Source organism: Aedes albopictus, chromosome 1, assembly GCF_035046485.1.
Source record: "Aedes albopictus strain Foshan chromosome 1, AalbF5, whole genome shotgun sequence".
Lineage (NCBI taxonomy): Eukaryota > Metazoa > Arthropoda > Insecta > Diptera > Culicidae > Aedes > Aedes albopictus.
This window is the reverse complement of record NC_085136.1, coordinates 3,087,001-3,109,086: the sequence shown is the minus strand read 5'-3', so window position 1 is coordinate 3,109,086 and position 22,086 is coordinate 3,087,001. Positions and strand designations below refer to the sequence as shown.

Sequence of the window (22,086 nt, the reverse complement as noted above, 5' to 3'; positions counted from 1 at the left end):
TCATCTCATCTCATCTCATCTCATCTCATCTCATCTCATCTCATCTCATCTCATCTCATCTCATCTCATCTCATCTCATCTCATCTCATCTCATCTCATCTCATCTCATCTCATCTCATCTCATCTCATCTCATCTCATCTCATCTCATCTCATCTCATCTCATCTCATCTCATCTCATCTCATCTCATCTCATCTCATCTCATCTCATCTCATCTCATCTCATCTCATCTCATCTCATCTCATCTCATCTCATCTCATCTCATCTCATCTCATCTCATCTCATCTCATCTCATCTCATCTCATCTCATCTCATCTCATCTCATCTCATCTCATCTCATCTCATCTCATCTCATCTCATCTCATCTCATCTCATCTCATCTCATCTCATCTCATCTCATCTCATCTCATCTCATCTCATCTCATCTCATCTCATCTCATCTCATCTCATCTCATCTCATCTCATCTCATCTCATCTCATCTCATCTCATCTCATCTCATCTCATCTCATCTCATCTCATCTCATCTCATCTCATCTCATCTCATCTCATCTCATCTCATCTCATCTCATCTCATCTCATCTCATCTCATCTCATCTCATCTCATCTCATCTCATCTCATCTCATCTCATCTCATCTCATCTCATCTCATCTCATCTCATCTCATCTCATCTCATCTCATCTCATCTCATCTCATCTCATCTCATCTCATCTCATCTCATCTCATCTCATCTCATCTCATCTCATCTCATCTCATCTCATCTCATCTCATCTCATCTCATCTCATCTCATCTCATCTCATCTCATCTCATCTCATCTCATCTCATCTCATCTCATCTCATCTCATCTCATCTCATCTCATCTCATCTCATCTCATCTCATCTCATCTCATCTCATCTCATCTCAATACAAATAAATATTACCATTTCTAAATAAATTTTATTATTTTGCGCGAAATCAAACTGTTGGTTTTTCCGTGTACAATTAAGCGAATCACCCCTTGAAGGAGTTGAAAAAAACAACAACGGCGTGTTGCGTTCAACATCGACCTGTCCGATTTGACGTAACAGTTGACAGTGTTGACAGCTAGCGCAAAGTCGCCACTCTCTTGTTGAAGCTCTTTATCGATATTCTCGTGTCATTTTTTCGCTGTCCTCGTTCTACGGACTTTTTTCTCGTCGCCACCATCTTGAATCAACCTGGCTTCTTCAAAAAGTCTGTGTATCGGACTCGTCTAGCTCGAGGACGATTTGAGAAGTTTTTACATTTCCGGTACGGTATAAAGTAGTGATTAAAGATTGTGTATACATTACGGAACATTTTTCTCCGTTCGGCACAATTGCAGGCATATGCCCGTCATCGATATCCGCATTTGAAGTTCGCTCTTTCTTCCCTTCATTCTGGGAGTCTGCTTACGACTGCAGCAAAGAAGAAGAAGAGCGACGAAGACGAGTTTCGGCAGCAGCAGAGGAAGCACTTCAGGACAGCAGGGAGTGAACACCACGGAATGACATTGCCCAGCAGTGCACGAGTTTATGCGGACGTCAATTCGCACAAGCCTCGTGAATATTGGGATTACGAGAATTATGTCGTAGATTGGGCCAACCAGGATGATTACCAGCTAGTTCGGAAACTTGGCCGAGGAAAATACAGTGAAGTGTTCGAAGCTATTAAAATAACCAACAATGAAAAGTGTGTGGTGAAAATTCTGAAACCAGTAAAAAAGAAGAAGATTAAACGGGAAATCAAGATTCTGGAAAATCTTCGTGGTGGCACCAATATCATCACTCTGCTGGCCGTAGTGAAGGATCCGGTTTCTCGTACGCCGGCTCTGATCTTTGAGCATGTGAACAACACTGATTTCAAACAACTTTACCAGACCCTGACGGATTACGATATCCGGTACTATTTGTATGAACTGCTGAAGGCATTGGATTATTGTCATAGCATGGGAATTATGCACCGCGATGTAAAACCGCATAATGTTATGATTGATCATGAAAATCGGAAACTGCGGCTTATTGATTGGGGCTTGGCCGAATTCTACCATCCCGGACAGGAGTACAACGTTCGTGTTGCTAGTCGCTATTTCAAAGGCCCTGAACTGCTAGTCGATTATCAAATGTATGACTACTCACTCGACATGTGGTCACTTGGGTGTATGCTTGCCTCTATGATCTTCCGGAAGGAACCATTCTTCCATGGTCACGATAACTACGACCAATTGGTGCGTATTGCCAAGGTTTTGGGTACGGAAGACCTCTTTGCGTATCTCGACAAATACAACATCGAGCTAGATCCACGCTTCAATGATATCCTCTCAAGACACTCTCGGAAGCGATGGGAACGTTTCGTGCACTCCGAGAATCAACATCTAGTATCTCCAGAAGCCCTGGATTTCTTGGATAAACTACTTCGTTATGATCACTACGAACGTCTTACAGCAAGGGAAGCTATGGAACATCCTTATTTTGCGGTCATCGTTAATGGCCAGATGCCTCCACCATCGTCCTCTACGAAGGGAAGCAATCAATAATTGTAACCACATCAAATAATTACAATAAATGATGAACTATAACATTAATTACAATGGTAAAACAATAAATTTATAAGCATATGATTCAATAATTCGAATAACCAGGGGAAAAACAACTAAAGAAAGGCCATTAGGAGGAGCATGACGTCGAATATTGTTCGGAGCAAGAAGAGACACTCGATTCTGATCAATCCAAGTTGATACTCCAAATTGTCGTTGGCGATGTGCAAAATATAACTATGAACAAGGAATGATTGTTTTCGTCATCAGTCGTAGAATAGTCTTGACGCGTTGCCGGTTATTTTGTTCATTGAAGGAAAGTCCTCAGAATGCGTAACTGAAGTGGGATCTTCGCTTTCATATGATTTTCCGCTTTGGTTAGAGACTGCTGGAATACTTATCATCGACGAGGAAGGAGAATCGTTTCTGTGCTAGAATCCTGCTTTTCCGCTGCAATCGTTCCTTAGATACGTAGGTAAGCATACAATGTATTGATTGCTTTTTGGATTGGATCAATCAATAATCCTGTTGAAATGTTCGTTGGCGAGTATACTCAAACGGGGTGACTTGCAACTTCAATATGGATTGGTTTCAATGGCCTACGGAATGGAGTGAAACAGTGATTTTTATTTTTATTTAAAAAAAAACGATCAAACACCGTCATGTAACTAAGTATAACTACACTGCCACCACTCGCATAACAGTCCCATCTTTGTTGGGTTTCCTATTCATATGGGCCTGTTTTGCGAGTGGGGGCAGTAACAGGGGATTGACAAAGTTATCGAAACAGGCAAAATTCTAACTTTAAAAAAAATGATCGACTAGTCGTAGCTTTTCAAATTTTTACTTTACTGACTTTCAAAAACGTTTACCTTAACAAAATTGTAGAAAAAAGTTATAACGGTAGGGTGACGGGTATTATCGGCAGGTTCTCTTAATCATGAGAGGTTTTTGACGGTCAAATAGTCTGAAACATGGCAACAGCTTGGTTGGGAAAGACTTGAGACAAATTTTAAGTTCAATACCCCCCATAACGAAGGCCGAAAATACGTAACTTCCCCTATATGAATTTTTAGTAATTTGGTCTATTTTTAACATGCATCCCATGACTTTTTTCAATACAATGCCGATTACTTAGTTAGTTTTGAAAACATATTTATATTCAAGTGGGGGCTGGCTCACCAACACTTCCGGTCCGCTTTAGTGCTTTATGCATCATTGTGGCCAGGTGTTGTTCTAGTTTTTCCAACTGTATTGTAAAGCATGAGCAGTGATCCTTGGCATTCTTGTGTAAATTGGGGTACTCGGAATGTTGATCGATCACCGATTATTGCTGGCAGATGCAGTGGAAAGTTTGTCTTAATACGTATCAATCGTCTCTGACAAACGAGAAAAACTGACCTCACTGATTACCTGTCTCTGAGCCAAATTTGGTATAGAGTCTTCAGTCTCCGATTAATCGCTTCATGTTTGATGGAGGCTTTTAATCCAATGGGTTACATAGCCGCTATCAGAATGAAGAGAGTAATGTTCCGCGTAATATATCACAAATCAAAAGAAGTTCGGTACATTACGTGGAGCGGATATACTGAATTGGGTACCAGACCAAGTCCCTGCTGGGTGGCGCTAAAAAGGTGAGCCATAGACAATAGAATCGTCAATGTCGTAGGGCATAGTATGTGACTATTGTCGAAACCAAAAAACTGTTAATGCCCAACCAAATCATTAGCAATATCAATTTGCTTCAAACGCGTTCCAGTGATAGGGTTAAGAGTAGGATCAATTTCTTTTTTTTTTTTTTTTTTTCAATACAATTTCACGTTTCTATATGTGTTTGTTAAGTAGTTTTAGAGGTAACATCTTAATAAGAAATTTTCTGAACGAAACATTTCATCAATTAACATCTTTCAGGTATAAAATAAGTAGTAGGACAAAACTTTTATTTTTAAAAGTAGTTATCTATGTTAATGATAGAAGAGTAGCGTAAAGTGATACCACCTGTTCCAGATCCAGAAACGTTTTACACTGAAAGAAGGTTGGGAGTGACAGTGTGAACAGAAGATCCGAACTGCTAGGTGTAGGAAGAAGTATGTTTATTCCCCCTCCCCTTCCCCAAAACTCTGTAGAATTTTGATACAACTTCACGTAATTGTTTACTAATGCTGCTGGGCCGGAGGATATGAGCGGCCCACCTTGTTTTTCTATTACATTTCACCAGACGAACTACACTTGAAGACGACAACGAGTGAGGAGGCCAAACCGATAAATGGATGATTGATAGTGATGACCAACAATCGCATCAACCCACCGTTGAGGACATCACGCTGGAACCGTCGCCCATGTCACATGAGTATCCTAACAAATTTTAATGACCCTCTCTTTCCCACGGTTGCTCCGGAGCTACATTGATTCATTAAAGACAAGCCAGTTCAATATTACACAATGGCATGTGAACATAAATAATTAATAGCAACAACAATTGAATTCTCAACAATTAAGAACGGTAACGGTAGAATCTTCCATGATCAATGAAACTAAGTCTACTATCAATTAATCTGCTTTAAAGCTAGTTTCAATTAGATTGACTCAAATTTACACCAAGAATAGCAATCTTTGTTCAATCAATAATCATACCAGTCGTGCGAAGGAAAAGGGTAAACTAACTAACATTAATCAGCCTTCTTTTACAGCCGCAAGAGATCATCCACAATCGAGCTAGTCCCCTTGACTCTCACTTCCTCCTTCCATCGGTAGTAATATTAATAATTGCGAGAATTCACATATCTTGTCCGTCCCATAGTTTTACATAACTGATTAGTGGATGACCTCTTGGCGAACCGCATCTGCTGTTTCTAATCCGGCATTAATTAACTACGTCAAAATTCACTAATTAAATTCTTTTTACAATTACAAGCTGGCTAACGAGCGTTTTAGCGGAATTAGATAATAACTACTAGACAATTCAACTTCAAGTTTACAAAAGCTTCAAAACTAGTAAGAAGAGCTAAGTCCTATTAGTTCTAGAAATACAAGCTCGGTACTAGTACCGGTACTACTGCTTGGCTTGTAAATAACTAGGTTCTCTGAAAAGTAATCATAACTAGACTCTGTTACCATAATTGCATTGCAGAACGCCGTTGATCTAGAAACAGCAGTGCGCAACAAATCTATTGTCTTACCAAAATGAAACACACACCGTCCCCTAAGGATCGGACACTTGTGCCGTAGGTGAAGGTCTAGTCGGCTAGACCAACGGTATTAGAAACTCACTTTTTATGAAGTCCAGAGTTTGTAACATCGTCGTGTTTCATCTAGTAGACGTATTGCTCAGCGGAGGGGAAAGCGCAGATAGGCAAAGGGGCCAGAGGATGCGTTGAGATTACAGAATTACAGAATATTTATATTCAAGTGGAATTAAAATGAATTGTAATTATCATCTTGAATTTTGAAATGATGTTAAAGTTTTGGCTAACTTGGTTGTTATATTAGAAAGAAAAGTAATCGCCATAATTTTTTTCTGTGTAATTTTAAGTTAAGACAATAGTTTTTCAAAGCCATTATATTAGTCATAAAGCCAGAAAAAAATAAAAATTCCATTGCAATCAGTTCATTGAATCCGGAGATAACAGTTTAAATTTGGCTATTCGATAATTATGTCACTTACTAGAATATTTCTAATTTCATGTAGAATAGCCCTACATTTTACAAGTTTGAGCCATTGATAGACAACTAATAATTAGTTGACAACTGTTGATAACATTCGGTAAAAATTAAAAAGTTTTTGATAACACAGAAAGTTACAGCTAGTTGACCATTGCTTCAAGAGTGAAAATGTTGCCTGCCCCGATCAACTTGTCTATCCCCTAGGCTAGTCCCCTAGGGGCCCTAGATAGTAATAGAAGTACTTTTGTATTTTCAACAGTTTTGTTCTCTTCGTCTTTAGCTTTTTTACACCTGTTGAATTCTAATTTTGCCTCGAATCTTTCCCAACCAAGCTGAACTATACGACCGAGTTTTAGGCAATTTGACCTACAAAACTCCCTAATGACAAAGCGAACAAACCAGTCGATAATGCGCAAAGTCACCAATGAAAAGCATTCTGGAGACTTATGATGTCGTTTGAGTTGATATGGAAGGAGGATAGAAAATTGAGTTAGGATTTTTGTTTGTACATAAGGTAAGTCCGAAAAACAACAAGTTACTCATTGTTAATTGAATATAACTTAGTTTTATCAAAATGTTTAGTTCTAGCGTTATTCGTTTGGTATTTTGTTGTATGGTGCGGCACCATTTGGACAGGGGATCTTGTTTCGAGCCCTTTTCGCATATAATCCAGAAAATGTAATACCTTTTTCTTGGCGTTACGTCCCAGCTGGGACATAATCTTCTTCTCAGCTGGTCTATGAGCACTTCCACAGTTATTAAAATGAACTGAGAGCTTCCTCTGCTAATGATAATTTAGCATGCTCAGCAAAAAATAAATGCAACCCGCCCGATGTAATTCATTCCGATGTACTAAATAATCAATGTGATCACGATTCCTATGTACGATTACATCGTTTTGATGTAAAATCTTTTGTTCTTATGTCTGCATCGTCCGATGTAATATTCATGCAACCGACGTATTGATCGGGTTGCAGCAGTTCAGATGTAATACATATTACACAACAGTTTTTTCTGTGTGTGTACAGGGGATGGCCAAAATGTTTGGGATAGGCAACTTTTTTTTCTCACAAAAAAGTTCAACATGCTATAACTTTTCATAGAGCGCATAAAAAAATGTTAAATTTTGACTGGTTGTCAACCTATTATATGTGCATCATTGGTACAAATTTGGGCTCGATTGATTAATCTTTCGCAAAGTTAGAACCGTTCGGGTAAAACCCTATTTTTCAGACATCTCATTTTTGAGCTGTCATATCTCGGAAACCAGTGAACCGCATTGAATGAAATTTTGAACGTACACTAACAATATGTAAATGCTTCACTAACTATTAAAACATAGGTACTTTTTAAACGTTAAAAAAAGTTATCATGAATTGACACTTTTTGGATTTTTCTCGAAAAAATGTATTTTTTCACATCAATGTCAATAAATTTTAGTGTTGATATCCAAAGATTTTCCATTTCTGTTCTCAAATTATCTCTAATCAGATATATTAGAGCCTATTTAGATTGAAGGAAGAACACATTTAATAATTTTTGTGTGGTATTGTAAATTTGACTTATTCTCCTCTATATGGGTAAAAATTTCAACCCGGTATAACTTAATTAGCCGTTAGAAAATATTACATTTTATAACGTCGTATTAAGTATCAATATATTGTTGATAAACGTTCAAAAATTTATTCAATTCGGTTCACTGGTTTCCGAGATATGACAGCTCAAAATGAGTTGTCTGAAAAATAGTGTTTTACCCGAACGGATCTAACTTTGCGAAAGATTGATCAATCGAGCCAAAATTTGTACCAATGAAGCACATATAATAGGTTGACAAACAGTCAAAATTTGAGATTTTTTGTTGCACTCTATGAAAAGTTACAGCATGTTGAATTTTTTTGTGGGAGAAAAAAAGTTGCCTATCCCAAACATTTTGGCCATCCCCTGTATATTGTGTTGCAGGCCCGAAGATACACTCACTATGCCCAAGAGGCCGTCCCTTATTTAGCAAAAAATAGAAATGTTATAAGTTCGTTAGTGGAAAATGATCGTTTTAGCTAAGAAATGATCGTGTCAAAATTTGAAGTCCATATCTCAAGGCTAAGTAGTCCCTCAAGGGGCCTAAAGTTGTCAAAAATGGTATGGGACCAAAAAACATGAAATTTTTTTCGACGAAAAAATACGCTATCCTACTAAAACCGGTATAATAGCGTATTTTTTCGTCGAAAAAAATTTCATGTTTTTTTGTCCCATACCATTTTTGACAACTTTAGGCCCCTTGAGGGACCACTTAGAAATTTCCATATGGAATATATAAGAAAATGTTATACATTTTTGCCATTTCGTTTTCCTAATGAAGCTCATATGAGTGCGTTATATGGAATATAACATGCGATGAATAAAAAGTATAAGTTTAAACTTATGAATGCCATTCGCTCTTTGTAATAATTTGTATTAGAATTTCCTAATCATTTGTATGCATCAAACCTAATAAAATGTATTACCCTATGTTTTGTTTGAAATTCCTAATATTTTACTTTTTTTCTTATTTTTACTAAAACATGGAAGTTTTGTTTACTATTGTGGCGTTAGCACTAAATTGGTTTCCGGAAAAACTTCATTGACTTCCGCTGCCTTTCCTATGCGTTAAACATTACGTCGGAAGTAGTGCGCTGTATAGAAAATCAGATTTACTGTACAGCGCACTACTTCCGACGTTATGTTTAACGCATAGGAAAGGCAGCGGAAGTCAATGAAGTTTTTTCAGAATTCAATTTAGTGCTAAACGCACAATATTTGTACATAATTTATTTATTCATCTGATAAAATCAACAAAGCCTCGATCAAAACAGTCACAAAATCAGAAATGCTAGCCAGAACCGCTGTTCCGGCAACGGATTTCCGCGCCTTTCGCACAGGTGCCTCAGTCTTAGGGCGGCGGATCAGCAGGGATTCTCGTTCCGACAATGGGTGATTCTGTGAGCCGGATGATCAAGGAGTAACAGTGCCAGCCGGAACCTCCGCTTCGGCAGTAAAGAAGCGGGTAGTAGTACATACTAGTACTCTTAGATTGCCGGAGTATCGAGGAGAAACGGAGCCAGCATCTCCATTCCGGCAGCGGGTGGCACCGCCCTTTGCCAGTTGGAGCGCCGAGCAGTAGCGAAGCCAGCTGGAATCTCCGCTCCAGCTCCGACCAAGCGAGTGGCTCCGCCGTCTGTCTGCCACAGTGTCGAGGTACTGGGATGGGAGGAAATCTCTTTACATTCTGGTCTTGGTTCTGTTTAAAATAAATAATGAATCAGCTATTGGCACAAATATTAAGTAGCAAGTAAAACACCTACCGTGATCTTCGAGCGCTGTTCCGCAGGCTTACAAAACTCCTTTTTCATTGTTGGCGGTGAGATACAACGCGTTACGATGGCCCACGTTGAATAAAATTTGGCGCCGTTTTGTTTCTGGTTTTCAAAACAAAACCTTAGTGAATTTATTAGCTCAATCTTATACTTCTCTAGCCATAACACAAAACTTATACATGGTATAAGGAAATGTTATGGCTATTATTATGTCATTTTATGAACATAATTAGTTGATTTTATAAAATTAATAACGTCGTATCTAATAAAAAACATTAATCAATCTTCATGAATAAAATCATTAAATTATTTTTCGTGTATAGCCTTGAGATATGGACTTCAAATTTTGACACGATCATTTCTTAGCTAAAGCGATCATTTTCCACTTACGAACTTATAACATTTCCAATTTTTGCAAAATAAGGGACGGCCGAATGCCCAAGGAAGTCAAGGAAATTCCCATTACAAAAATATCCTGGCCCAAAAGGGAATCAAACCAGTCGCCCACAGCATGCTTATCCTGAATACTCACGCCCACGCCGTTCCAGCCGTTCCCTTTGTCCACAGGACCCTAAAATGTAATGCCAATTGACTTGAATTTCTGTACACGGCTGAATAGGTTACGTGTACAAAAAGTCAATTGGTAATAAAATGGACTGAGCTATAAATTGAAAAAGGCTCAATTGGTCTCACATCTTAAAACAAAAAAATATCACGTGTCTTAAGTACTTTGAATGCTTTATTTTATGAAATCAGCGATTCCACCGCGCCTGCGGTTTCAGGCGTTTTCTTTACTCTGCCTTCTGTGATATACGTTTAGTGTGTAGGTCGAGCGGCGAAAAGCCGAGTGTGCCGTTTAACGGAAACCGATGTACTCGATCGATTGATCGGTAGATAAAAGGAGGAGAATAAATGATTAGATCAGTTGTTGTTGCAAACCTGAACTAGTGAACACGCTTTTGATATTTAATACCATCACGAAAATCTTATTCCACCGATTCATAGTATTCCTCGGGTTAGTCTACTGTTAGTAGGTGCTTTTAAGTACTAGTTGGAAGATCTAAAAAGTGACGACGAGAAAAAGGTGTATTGTGCGATTATTAGTGCCTTTTTGTGCGAAAAGACAACCTATCGTGGTTTCATCACCGACGAACCGACGTGACAGTGGTGTTTCAAAAGTGTCCCCCCTAAATTTAACGGTCGACCAGCAAAGCGAGCGAACGCTTCTGTCAAATCAGCTCAGGCGCGAACCTTTTCCTATATGAATTCACGGGGGTTTGGAGTCAAGCTATCAAAACAACGCGAACCGTTATAGAGGAGGCGGTAGTGTTCGGCTATTTTTCATCATGGCGTCGGGGACAACAAATTTGAATTTATTTGTTCTAGCTGTCACGTCGGTTCGTCGGTGGTTTCATCTGTTAGAGAAAAACGCCATTGTATTAAAGGTCACCTTGTATCAGACGCTGGCGAAGGAAACAAAGGAGCATTTTAGCAGTTGGCGGATTTACTCTGCGGCCAAACAAAGAGCTCTAGAATCACCGGTTTTCGTTTATAGTGCCATTACGGAGTGGATCTGGTTGGCTGTTGACTGGTGTCGGATCGTTTCGTGCTTGGATCATTGTCCAACATCTCGCTTGGTAGTAAACGGGCATTACCGTGTGGAGTCCATTGAAATCGGCAAAGGCTGAGCAGATTATTTTGGTTCAAATTGGAAGCGTTCCAACCCGGGCCCATCGAGTGCAGCTTCGTTTGATTAGAGCGCAGGCCGAACCTAAGCCTATTATCCGTTGGGGCTCTCAACAGCTGCAGTCAGTATCAAGAGCGAGTAGTGAAGAATTCCTCGGATTCCCTGAAAGCGAGATGCAGGGGAGGAAGCGCAAGCGCGCGATCGAAGATATGCCAAGCGAGGTTGACATGTCGCCGGAGTTAGCTCCTCGGCGATCGAAACGGTTGAAGAGAAAAATAGTTAATAAGGATTATGTGTACTTGAAATTCTAAGTTTGAAATCTACGACCTAATGTTTGAATTCGATTATTTTAAGTAAATAATGTTGTATATTGTTAAGTGAATGAATTATAACCAAATCTGAAAAAGGTTCTTCTCAAGGGGGAAGAGCTGTGATATACGTTTAGTGTGTAGGTCGAGCGGCGAAAAGCCGAGTGTGCCATTTAACGGAAACCGATGTACTCGATCGATTGATCGGTAGATAAAAGGAGGAGAATAAATGATTGGATCAGTTGTTGTTGCAAACCTGAACTAGTGAACACGCTTTTGATATTTAATACCATCACGAAAATCTTATTCCACCGATTCATAGTATTCCTCGGGTTAGTCTACTGTTAGTAGGTGCTTTTAAGTACTAGTTGGAAGATCTAAAACATTCCACAAATTGTACCTCGAAAAGTGATTGCGTTTGGTTCTTTGGTGTTGGTACAGAAACAATACTAATAATAAATAATTTGTATTGCAAATTCGCCTTCATTTGAATTCAATACATAAAGGACTTTAATTACTTCATAAGGCCATATACATATATGGTGGACAGCGTTTGCAAGTTCCAAATGCATCTTGGGCATCTCCAGCAGAGCATTGACAATAAGGGGAATTTGTAACTTACTGCTATAAAAAATAACTGGAGCACTGCTAGAGATGTTCTTGGATCTGCTGAAGATGTATACTGCATCTACATGTTTTTTTTAAACCAGTGTTGGTAAAATCACACTCAAAGCTCACTCATGAACCGCTCCTGCGTGAGTAAACTCGCGCGCGATTCTGAATCATTTTCTCACGCGCGAGATTTTCATGCAAAATCTCGCTCTCACGAGTCAAGCGCCGAAATCTCGTTCGCTTGTAAAACGAATCCCAATGTTGTTGTACAATAGGTTTGCTTTTGTTCTATCATACGAACACCAAGAAATAACGCAATGAGTGAAATCGCGAGTCAACTCTTGCATTATTTTTTTCGGCAGTGAGTTTGGCGAGTCGAATCGCGCGTGAAACAACTCAAGCATGAGATTTGAGAATTTGAGTTTTTACCAACACTGTTTAAACTCTCATACGCTATTGGAGATAGCCTTAGTTTCAATATTCATCTATGATAAAGTTTTGAAGAAAATTTGAGTCACACATGACTGCAAGACGCCGTGGACTTATTGATGAAAAATTATGTTGATATGGGATTAGTTAAGACCGTTTGGGTAGGGCTTCTATATTGAGCACTTTTCGCTGTAGCTCGGCCGGTGCTGTTGATTAGCTGCAAACTTGCGCCGAGCGTGTTAATAGAAGCTCAATAAATGCAGGATGTTTTATAAAGCGTCTGATAAGAATAAACATGTCCAGAATTGTTCATAGCTTCAGGTGAGTATTATCTTAATAGTTATAACACATACAAACAGACGTATCACTTGGAACAAATTGCGAAAAAAATCATCGTCACGAAAACATAATCGCCCAATGCTAACCAGGCTGTGCTACGCAAACCACTCAGTAGGTTGCAGTAGTGAGCAAACGTTAAACAGGAGCAAAAACGATGCGAGCGCCGTAACCGAGCGATTTGCGAACTACAAAATATTTGAACTAACCGTTAAAAAGGGTAACGATGAGAAGTGAGTAGAGTGAGACGTCTGTTTGTCTGTGGTTATAACAAATGCTGAGATAGGTATTTAAAACGTAACGAATGATTGTGACACGCCATAGAACACGTTGCCGCCACGATTTATTTATTTTAGATCCCAACAACGCCGAAAAACTGTTCTATTGAAACATAGATAATATCCAAGATTTTATGTAAGACAACCGAGAAATTGCTGTGGGCTCTCCGTTGTGTCCCGACTGTACCTAGTTTTAATCCATTTTAATCGGTTGATCTGTCGCGGTTGGTGGTTCAGTGCAAACAGTCGTTTGGTTCTCCAGCTTTAAAAAAAAGTCACTACACCGTCTTTAGCCAGAGGCTGCAAAGCCTGAACATTATTGTTCGTGCAGTTGAAAATCGGAATTTTCGACACGCGAAAATCGATTTTTCTGCCAAACCGTGTGTCGGACGTACGTCGGGCATAGTGCGCTGGATAAAGGGCCAGGTCCGCTGTCCAGCGCACTACGTCCGACGTTAGGTTTCACGCATGGATTTTGAGAAAGTTCGATTGTCGGGTGTGGGGAATCTTCGGGTTTCAACCGCGACGACAATACTAACACGAGACAACGGACAACACATAACACCCAGTGGGCCAATTCTCCAGCTTTATACCTTGGAAAATTCGATATATGGCTTTATTTTACATATACTAATGTTAGACTTACCCGCTTTCATCGCTCTATTCAGGTTTGCTACTGACTATTGTGCTATAATCTAAATCAACATTCAAAAGAATTTTGAATTTATTGCAAATCAAATTTTATTGATTCTACCATCCCATACAAACAGGCCTCGACTCTACCCATTGTTCTTCTTCTTAACGGTCATTTCAAATACTCCGTAGTTTACAAATCGCTCGCTCACGGTGTTCGCACAGCTTTTCCTTCTGCTTGACGATTTCCCATTACCGCTATATAGCTAGCGAAACAAGTTTCATTATGTTTTCGTAACGAGGATTGAAATCTGTTTGTCTGTGCTACCATATCAATCAATACAACATGAAATTCGATTATTGTAAGCTCCAAGTTTCGTACTATCGAAGGTCCCATGTTTGATCTCAAAAACGTTTTTTCGCCTTAATTATGATTCTTTGCACATACTTTTTGAACAATGTTGACGAATCGTGTGAACACTTGAAAATAATAAGTGCTACTTTATTTGCAAACGGCAATTTTAATAAGATAAATAAGAATAGTATTCTAGTTTTTATGTTATATAATGTCACTGTGGCAAATTTTGCCACAGTTGAAATGTTTGTGATAATCATCCTTTTATCAAAACTCTTTGATATATCCCTCTCGTGACGAACCAGCACAAATGTGCTGTTGAGCGGTAACAGGTTTGAACTTTTTTTTTCATCTGTTTAGATTATGATTTAATAGATGTAAATTGTTTTCATAATTCAACCATTACTTATATTTGCATGTGTGTAAACAAACCTTTTTTACGTTGCCTGTGGGATTTACCACAACAAGGTAAACATAAAAATCGTGAAGCATGAAAAATATGAAATTCTATTGTCTGTCGCATATTTTTTATTTCTGATTTTTTTTCTAGATAGGGTATCGGGATGCTTCGTTGGCATAGTCCCCTCGTTCGGCCTATCTCAATGTAAACCAAAAACTCAAACAAACACGCATAACTGGATATCGGAGAAGCTATGCGCCAAACAACTGTAACATTTCGTTTCAATTTTAACACTTTGGAACATTAATATTGAATGAAAATGTCACTTTGTTTAGCTTTTGTAGACGCCCTGATTCTTCGGCTTAGTGGGTAGTCTATACACATGATCATAAATGGCATGATTCTGGAACATTTCGAATTGACTTTTCAATAACTGAACATTTGATGCGACGGTCAAAGACGCTATTTTGAACTTGTGTATTTGTTTTCAACAAATTATAACTATTTTACAAATTAAATGTGGGCCGAATATTGAGGACGTTTTTTTCACTATGTACCCAAATCTTGGCCCATCAGTAAAGTGACGTCAAAAACAGCGATAAAAAGACGTCAACAGCATTTCTTGCGTAAGAACCAGAAAGAACGAACAGGAAGAATGGTTTCGTGTGCGGTGACTGTAAAAATTTAACACAATAATAGTGTTGCGTTGTTTTCGTTACTAATTAAGAAAGAACTTTAATTAAAGTGATTTATTTATAGTTTTTTGAAAATTTGGCTCCGAAAATGTAATTTCAAAGTAACTTTGGTGAACAAACAGAGATAATACTTCAGCAGAAATATTTAAAAAATTTAGATAATTAGTGGTTCTAGTGCATGGATAGCAATAGGCCAACGTTGTATCCACTAATAGGCCAATTTTTGTACCATAGACCAACGTTGCATACCACCGCATCGAATCTTTTCAACTTAATTAATTAAATTCTTGAATATTTACGTTAGTTTACTTCCAATTGGTGAAACATACATTGCTTAGAGTGTGTAATAGGATCGACATATTATTTCTAGTGCTATTAATTCATGAGTTATGGTCAAAATTGTCAAGGCGGCTTGCAAATTAGGCCAAGGAATGGTACATATACCCTAGTCAAAGTTTGAAATCGAAAGATAAAGAGTAGCTCTTTTAAACGAGGAAAAATAATTGTTGTTTTGTTGGGAAATCTAAGAGTTCTGGAGAGCTAAAGTTGAGCCATTTGTATGGAATTTTCATTTTTTTGTGTTCCGTCCCGAAAGGGATAAACTGTACAGCTTTCATAGGAAAGCTTTTTGTGATAAATATTTGGTAATCCATCTTCATCCATTTTACCGTGTATGTACCAAACTTTGCGCAGTTAAGAAAAATCAAATTTCTAGTCGTTATAAAAAATACAAACAAACAAAATATATCATGAACAACATGCTCATACGATAGACTAATGATCCTTCTTTGAGTCTGAAATATTAAAAAAAATCATAATAATAACCAAAAAATACTTAAAATAGAAAAATTATTTCATTGCCTTGTTCCTAACTTTGCGCACAAAATCTTCGATTGTTCCTAACTTTGCGCATAGTGTGCCTAACTTTGCGCATGCTATGAATTGTTCAAAAAAGTAATCAAAAATGCTATTATTTAATATTTGTCCATGAAACTAAAGTAATTCAGATCAGGTAGTGTGCCCTTAATTGATCTTTGTTGAAAAACTTTGTCCTACGAGGGAGGGGGAACGGAGGCCTCTGGAGTTCTTAATTTCGTCTGCGGTTCGTACTAGGCCTACTAGGCACCTACCGTGTGAACAATCCAAACTTCATGAGGGGTTGTTTCCTGTGGCTAAAGATCAAAGGTAAAAGCTTCCTGCTAAATGAAGTGACCGTTACGGATAGGAACAATAAGGGGTTATTTAAATATGACGTCCATCTTTGGGGGAGGGGGCTGGACTTGTCTGAAAAAGTGTGACATGCCATGTATTAGGTATACTATGAAGCGTGACGGGGTTGCCCAGGGGAAGAGGGGGTTCTTAAAATCTAAAAAAATGGTCGACGTCATATTTGAATCGTCCCTAACATTGACCGCCGGAAAATTCAAATGAAGGACTGTTCACAAATCACGTCTCATTGTAGACAGATGGAGAGTGCCGTAGTGCTACGGTTCATACAATTTTCTACTAATTTCTATACAAAATCTACAGTACTGGTGTTACATAATATTTGAATGGTTCATATGTCATGTATTAACGTTCAACATGCATTTACTGAAAGTGCGCAAAAATTAGGAACACAGGGCAAATAATGGTTCCAAACATTGCGCACCACTATTTACTAATTAAATTGAAAAATTTATTACGAACTGTGATTAATATTACTAGAATATCACCTTTTTTGTCAATTAACTGCAAAATTAATCATCGTTGCACAGTTTTATCGAGGAAAATGTTGATTTTTAGTAGAGTTACTTCTTGGCAACCGTGTTAAGGCGAGGCAAATTTTGACATTTTTTGTGTATTTTTTGTTTATTATCTATATATATCTATATCTATATATATATATATAAATGAATTTCCGTCTGTCTGTCTGTCTGTCTGTCTGTCTGTCTGTCTGTCTGTCTGTCTGACCGCTATGCATTCGGAAACTACTGAACCGATCGATGTGAAATTTTGTATGTGGGTATGTTTGAGGCCGGGGAAGGTTCTTGGCTTGGTGTGAGACCGCTCCGGTCTCTAAAACGGGGGGCTCCCATAGGAATGAACCGGAAATGAGCTGGGAGAGGAGTTCAACACAGTCGCAAACAAATCCAATCTAGAGTGCGGCGCTGAAATGATTGTCATATTTGAAAGGGCTGAAACGAATCGACAACATAACGCTGCTGTTCGATCACCGATCAGCGACTCCTGTGGAGCTGTGCCACCGGAAGTCTCGCCGGATGGCAAGGTGAGCGGTATCTGGGCCTGTACTCGGCCGACAGGAAAGCGGGCATTGTAGCAGGGGGGTTGGCCAACAGGGGAAGGAAATCGTTTACGGTAAGTCGCAAAAACTGATCTGGTTTCGCGGGCCGAGCCGTGTGCTGGTCCAACAAAAGAAATCTTATTGGACGCAAATAAGTTTTAATATATGTATGCTCTAAAGAAACATGCAGGATAATTATATTACCTAAGCAGAGTTTTCCCTAAACGCCCACTTAGCTCCTGCAAAGGGCAAAGAGGGGGGGGGGAGGATTCAGAAGGAAACAAATGTTTTTCCGGTGTTGTGGGACCCCTCCTTTCTGTGGAAAGGGAGGCTCCCTCATACATGAAACGGACATTTCTGAATGAATAACTCGAGAATTGGGTTTTTAAATTAAGATAAATTTAATGATTTTCTGTTTTTAAACAAAAGAGCACCTTTTTCTGAGCCGCTATGATTTTTTTCAGATTTTTAGAACTTTATTTTGAAATCTAAAATCAATTTCAAAGAGATTTTTTGAAGTCACCTTTTGACAGCTGGGCAACTGCTTGACTGCCGTAATTCTGCAAAGTGACTTAAGCGACATTAATAGTTTTGGCCCATTCTTTGGTTATTATGCATAAAACTCTTGGTCATCCTCTAAGTTTCTTTCCATAGATGATAGATTACGACTAGATCTTGCATTATAATACAGCAGATATACCACAGTGTTATTTTTACTCTAGATATTATATATAATATACCAAAAAAGTATCGAAATTTTGAATGGCGCTTACGTCACTTTGCAGAATTACGGCAGTTGACAGCTCCGCTCACTACAAAATGCGACGAGGGGTGATTCGACAAATCGCTCCCATACAAATTTCAAATTGATTTTTAAATAGGTTCCCGGGCACCAAAATTGATGGAAATTTGGATTTCGGCTTAGTTTGGCATGCATATTCAGAATATGGAATTATCTCAACACCTTCTTTAGTGGTGGCCAATTGATCATGCAAATGAAACAAATTTGCTACGCGGAGGTTTTAGAAAGCAATAAATGTTCCGATGGTAGAGTGAGACTCCTCCCCCCTCGAAAAGGGGGTTTCTATACAAATGTAACGGAAATTACTGCATAACTTGAGTTTTAGAAGCCAAAACACGTTACTATGGCAGGGTCTTTGGAAAGGGGGGGGGCTCCCATTCAAATGCAAACTCGAGAACTAATCAAGCAAATGGAACCATGTTTGACATGTAAAGGGTTTAGAAGCTAAGAAATGCGTTCATGATAACTTGAGACGCCTCCACCTTTTGGAAAGAGGGGGCTGTCAAACAAATGAATCGAAAAATTCTTCATCACTTAAGAGCCAATTAAACAAACCGAACCTAATTTGCCATGTGCAGATTAAAGAGAACAATAATTGTTTTTATGATAGCTTGAGAACAACAGGTTGTTCTTTTGCATTACACTGTTACGAAAGAATGGACCATCATATAAAAACCTACAAGAGATAAAACTTATTCAGGTAAATAAAACAGGAGCGGTGTGTTTCTCAGGTAATAAGCATGTTCTAATAGAAGTTTGAATTTAGTCAAGCATATGGGATAGGCCCACACTTATATGAAAAACAAAAAATTTGAAAAATGCTAAGTCTTACCTTCTAAATCAGTTGTTTTGGACTCCCAGGAGCTACGTTCAAAATTTGAGCAAAATCGGTTGAGCCTACGGTGGCGCTCAAAACGCTTGAAGTTTGTATGGGAAAACTTGGCCAAATGTATGCAGAAATTTTAAGTTTTCGAATTTGGCCACTAGGTGGCGCTGTAAGCGTTCAATAAATAAACCCTTTTTTTTTGTAGGTGACTATATGCCAAAGAACTTTGTCGAAGACCGCGAAGTGATCCGACGGCTGTGAAAAAAGTTATACCCTAGGCAAAGTGAAGCAAAGCATTGAGATTTCATTATTGATATTATTCCTTTACATGTATTGAAAAAACAACAATAAAGTTTATCCTCATTTTGCCTAGGGTATAACTTTTTCCTCAGACGTTGGATTACTTTGAGGTTTTCGACAAAGTTCTTTGGCATATAGTCACCTACAATAATACCAAAGGGTTTGATTATTGAACGCTTACAGCGCCACCTAGCGGCAAAATTCGAAAACCTAAAATTTCTGCATACATTTGGCCAAGTTTTCCCATACAAACTTCAAGCGCCCCCTTAGGCTTAATTGATTTTGCTCAAATTTTGAACGTAGCTTCTGGGAGTCCAAAACAACTGATTTCGGAGGTAAGACTTGGCATTTTTCGAAATTTTTGTTTTTCATATAAATGTGGGCCACCTTAATATGGGATTATGAAAACAGATGGGAACAAATGTCCCAAATAAAAGAGCCGGTCTTCCAAACGTCTTTACAAAGGAGTTTACATAACATTAGTAGCCATTTAACTAATAAACGAATGAAATGATAAACAAATTTTTTGAATTCAATTAGTTCACAGGATGACGTGTTTAAAGCATAAACAAAAACATTAGAAAAACTTTGAAACTAAAATTCAAAACCATCTCAACTAAACCAATATAAAGTGTCGTAGTGCAAGAGCCCCAATTGATATGGACAATACAAGGTTTGTCGGGTCAGCTAGTCTATCTTCTATCTTCTATCTTCTATATATATAAAAATGAATTTCCGTCTGTCTGTCTGTCTGTCTGTCTGTCTGTCTGTCTGACCGTTATGCATTCGGAAACTACTGGACCGATCGTCGTGAAATTTTGTATGTGGGTATTTTGGGGGCCGGGGAAGGTTCTTAGCTTGGTGCGGGATCTCTCCGGTCTCTGGAACGGGGGGCTCCCATGTAGATGACTTTTCGGGGACGTCCCTATGGAGCTGCACGACAAAAAACACAGTAGGCAGGCAGTACGACGTTTGCCGGGACAGCTATGTTTCAAAAGTGATTCCATTTGGAAATTATGTATTTTATTGATCTCGGAACCGCCTCAATCAATAGGACTTACAACATATGTAACTGCTTGAAAGGGACATAAAACCATATGTTTGGCTTCGGATATCAGTGGCAAAGTCGGTCAAGACCAAAGCAATGGAGACGGACTGGATGTGCCAGCGTTCTGAAAATACTCAGCAGAATTGACACAGCCAAGGACGACCGCGAAGCGATTATCACCTTTGATACCGACCGTCTCTCCGAAGGCACACGCAATGAACGTAAACCCGCTTTTGACCCCGGGAGAAACTTGCCGCTCCAGAAGGGAACGCCACTAGGCCAAAAACAGCTGATCTGAGCCACGGCCGCTTCCTGGGTGGGCGCAGAAGGCCTCTTATGCTCCTGGGTCCCAGGGCGTTGAAGGAGTGTGGAAGTTTGAGGATGCGGGTGGTCTTGAAAAGTGATTACATTCGCTTAGTACGTACATATTTTATTCCTATCTATTCTACAACAGGGGGGGAGCTGGTTCAGTATTGCGACGTGACAGGCATCATGGGTGGTGGCGTCGTGGTCGAGTGGTGTCCAGTAATTGACATTCTGGAACAAAGCGCGGAGCGTGATCCGTGCCCAGATAAACAACTTTGTTGTGAACGACCCGCCCCCAATAAGGGGGGTGGGGGTGGTGAAGTGTTGGTAGGCGTATTGCTCCTCAAATTCAACCTGGATTACTCTCAGAGGACCGGACGGTAAATCTTAATGTTCACGGGCACACTTTTTTATTTCCCGCACCTTTCGTCAAAAACCCCACTGCTCAAATGTACAGTACAACCATTACCGCACGCAGTGATATGGACACTAAAATTAATATACATATTCAGCTAACGTCCAGTAAAGAAGTATCCAACTTAATATGAAAATACTTTTGTGGTCATACTCTTTTTCTTTTCTTTGAATTAGGATGTGACCGTTTGGACAGGGATCCCTGTCTCTGTTCTCCACACACAGTTTACAAAGTTTAAATTACGTGAACAAAATATTATTGAACCTGGAAAATTATTCGAAAGATATATCGCGACAGAACCAAATTACAATCACTTTTTTTGGTTCCTAATTCCGTTCACCCTGTTTTTTGTTGGTGTGAACGGAATAAGAAACCGAAAAAAAAGTGTTTGGAATTAGGTGATGTCACGGTAGTATTTTCAAAGAATAGAACCCATCTTTTGAAAGTATCTCTGACGATTATTCTTTATACAGTAACTCACATAGAAATTCGATCTTATTTATATAAATAAGTGAAGATAGTATGCTAATGTCGTCTCTTCGCCAAAGCTATAGAAAATACATAAATCAAACCTAACTTTACCAAACACCGTGTCTAACAAAATCAACGAACGGAGAAAATTGAATTGGGGAGCTCGCTGTTCCCATAGCAACTCATACATTGAGCATTTCAGAAACGTAAAAAATCCGATTATTTTTTCACAAAACATTCCCAAAGGTGAGTGATAAAAAAGTCATTAACGAAATTCAGCGCCTCATGTGAAAATATCATTTTTCTTTACATATGTTACATACGGTGTTTGGTAATGTTAGGCTTGAAATGAGTT

The 22,086-nt window shown here is 38.8% G+C and overlaps 1 protein-coding gene and 1 long non-coding RNA gene across 2 annotated transcripts; one reads left to right on the top strand and one right to left on the bottom strand.

The window, feature by feature from the left end:
* The first annotated feature begins 1,110 nt into the window (after positions 1 to 1,110).
* LOC109402166 (casein kinase II subunit alpha) lies at positions 1,111 to 2,813 on the top strand. Its single transcript, XM_019674795.3, has 2 exons — positions 1,111 to 1,269; positions 1,343 to 2,813. Exon 2 carries the CDS (start codon positions 1,505 to 1,507, stop codon positions 2,531 to 2,533), a length of 1,029 nt encoding a protein of 342 aa, XP_019530340.1. The 5' UTR covers positions 1,111 to 1,269; positions 1,343 to 1,504; the 3' UTR covers positions 2,534 to 2,813.
* Positions 2,814 to 9,117: 6,304 nt separating this feature from the next.
* On the bottom strand, positions 9,118 to 13,509 carry LOC134284238 (uncharacterized). The gene is made up of 3 exons (XR_009995712.1): positions 11,926 to 13,509; positions 9,535 to 10,346; positions 9,118 to 9,470 (listed from the first exon to the last, which is right to left on the bottom strand). It is a non-coding gene; the product is annotated as an uncharacterized LOC134284238 (long non-coding RNA).
* Positions 13,510 to 22,086: the final 8,577 nt, after the last annotated feature.

What these genes read in the sequence shown, in the direction of transcription:
- LOC109402166 (XM_019674795.3), top strand. Translation starts at nt 1,505, where the DNA reads ATGACATTGCCCAGCAGTGCACGAGTTTATGCGGACGTCAATTCGCAC.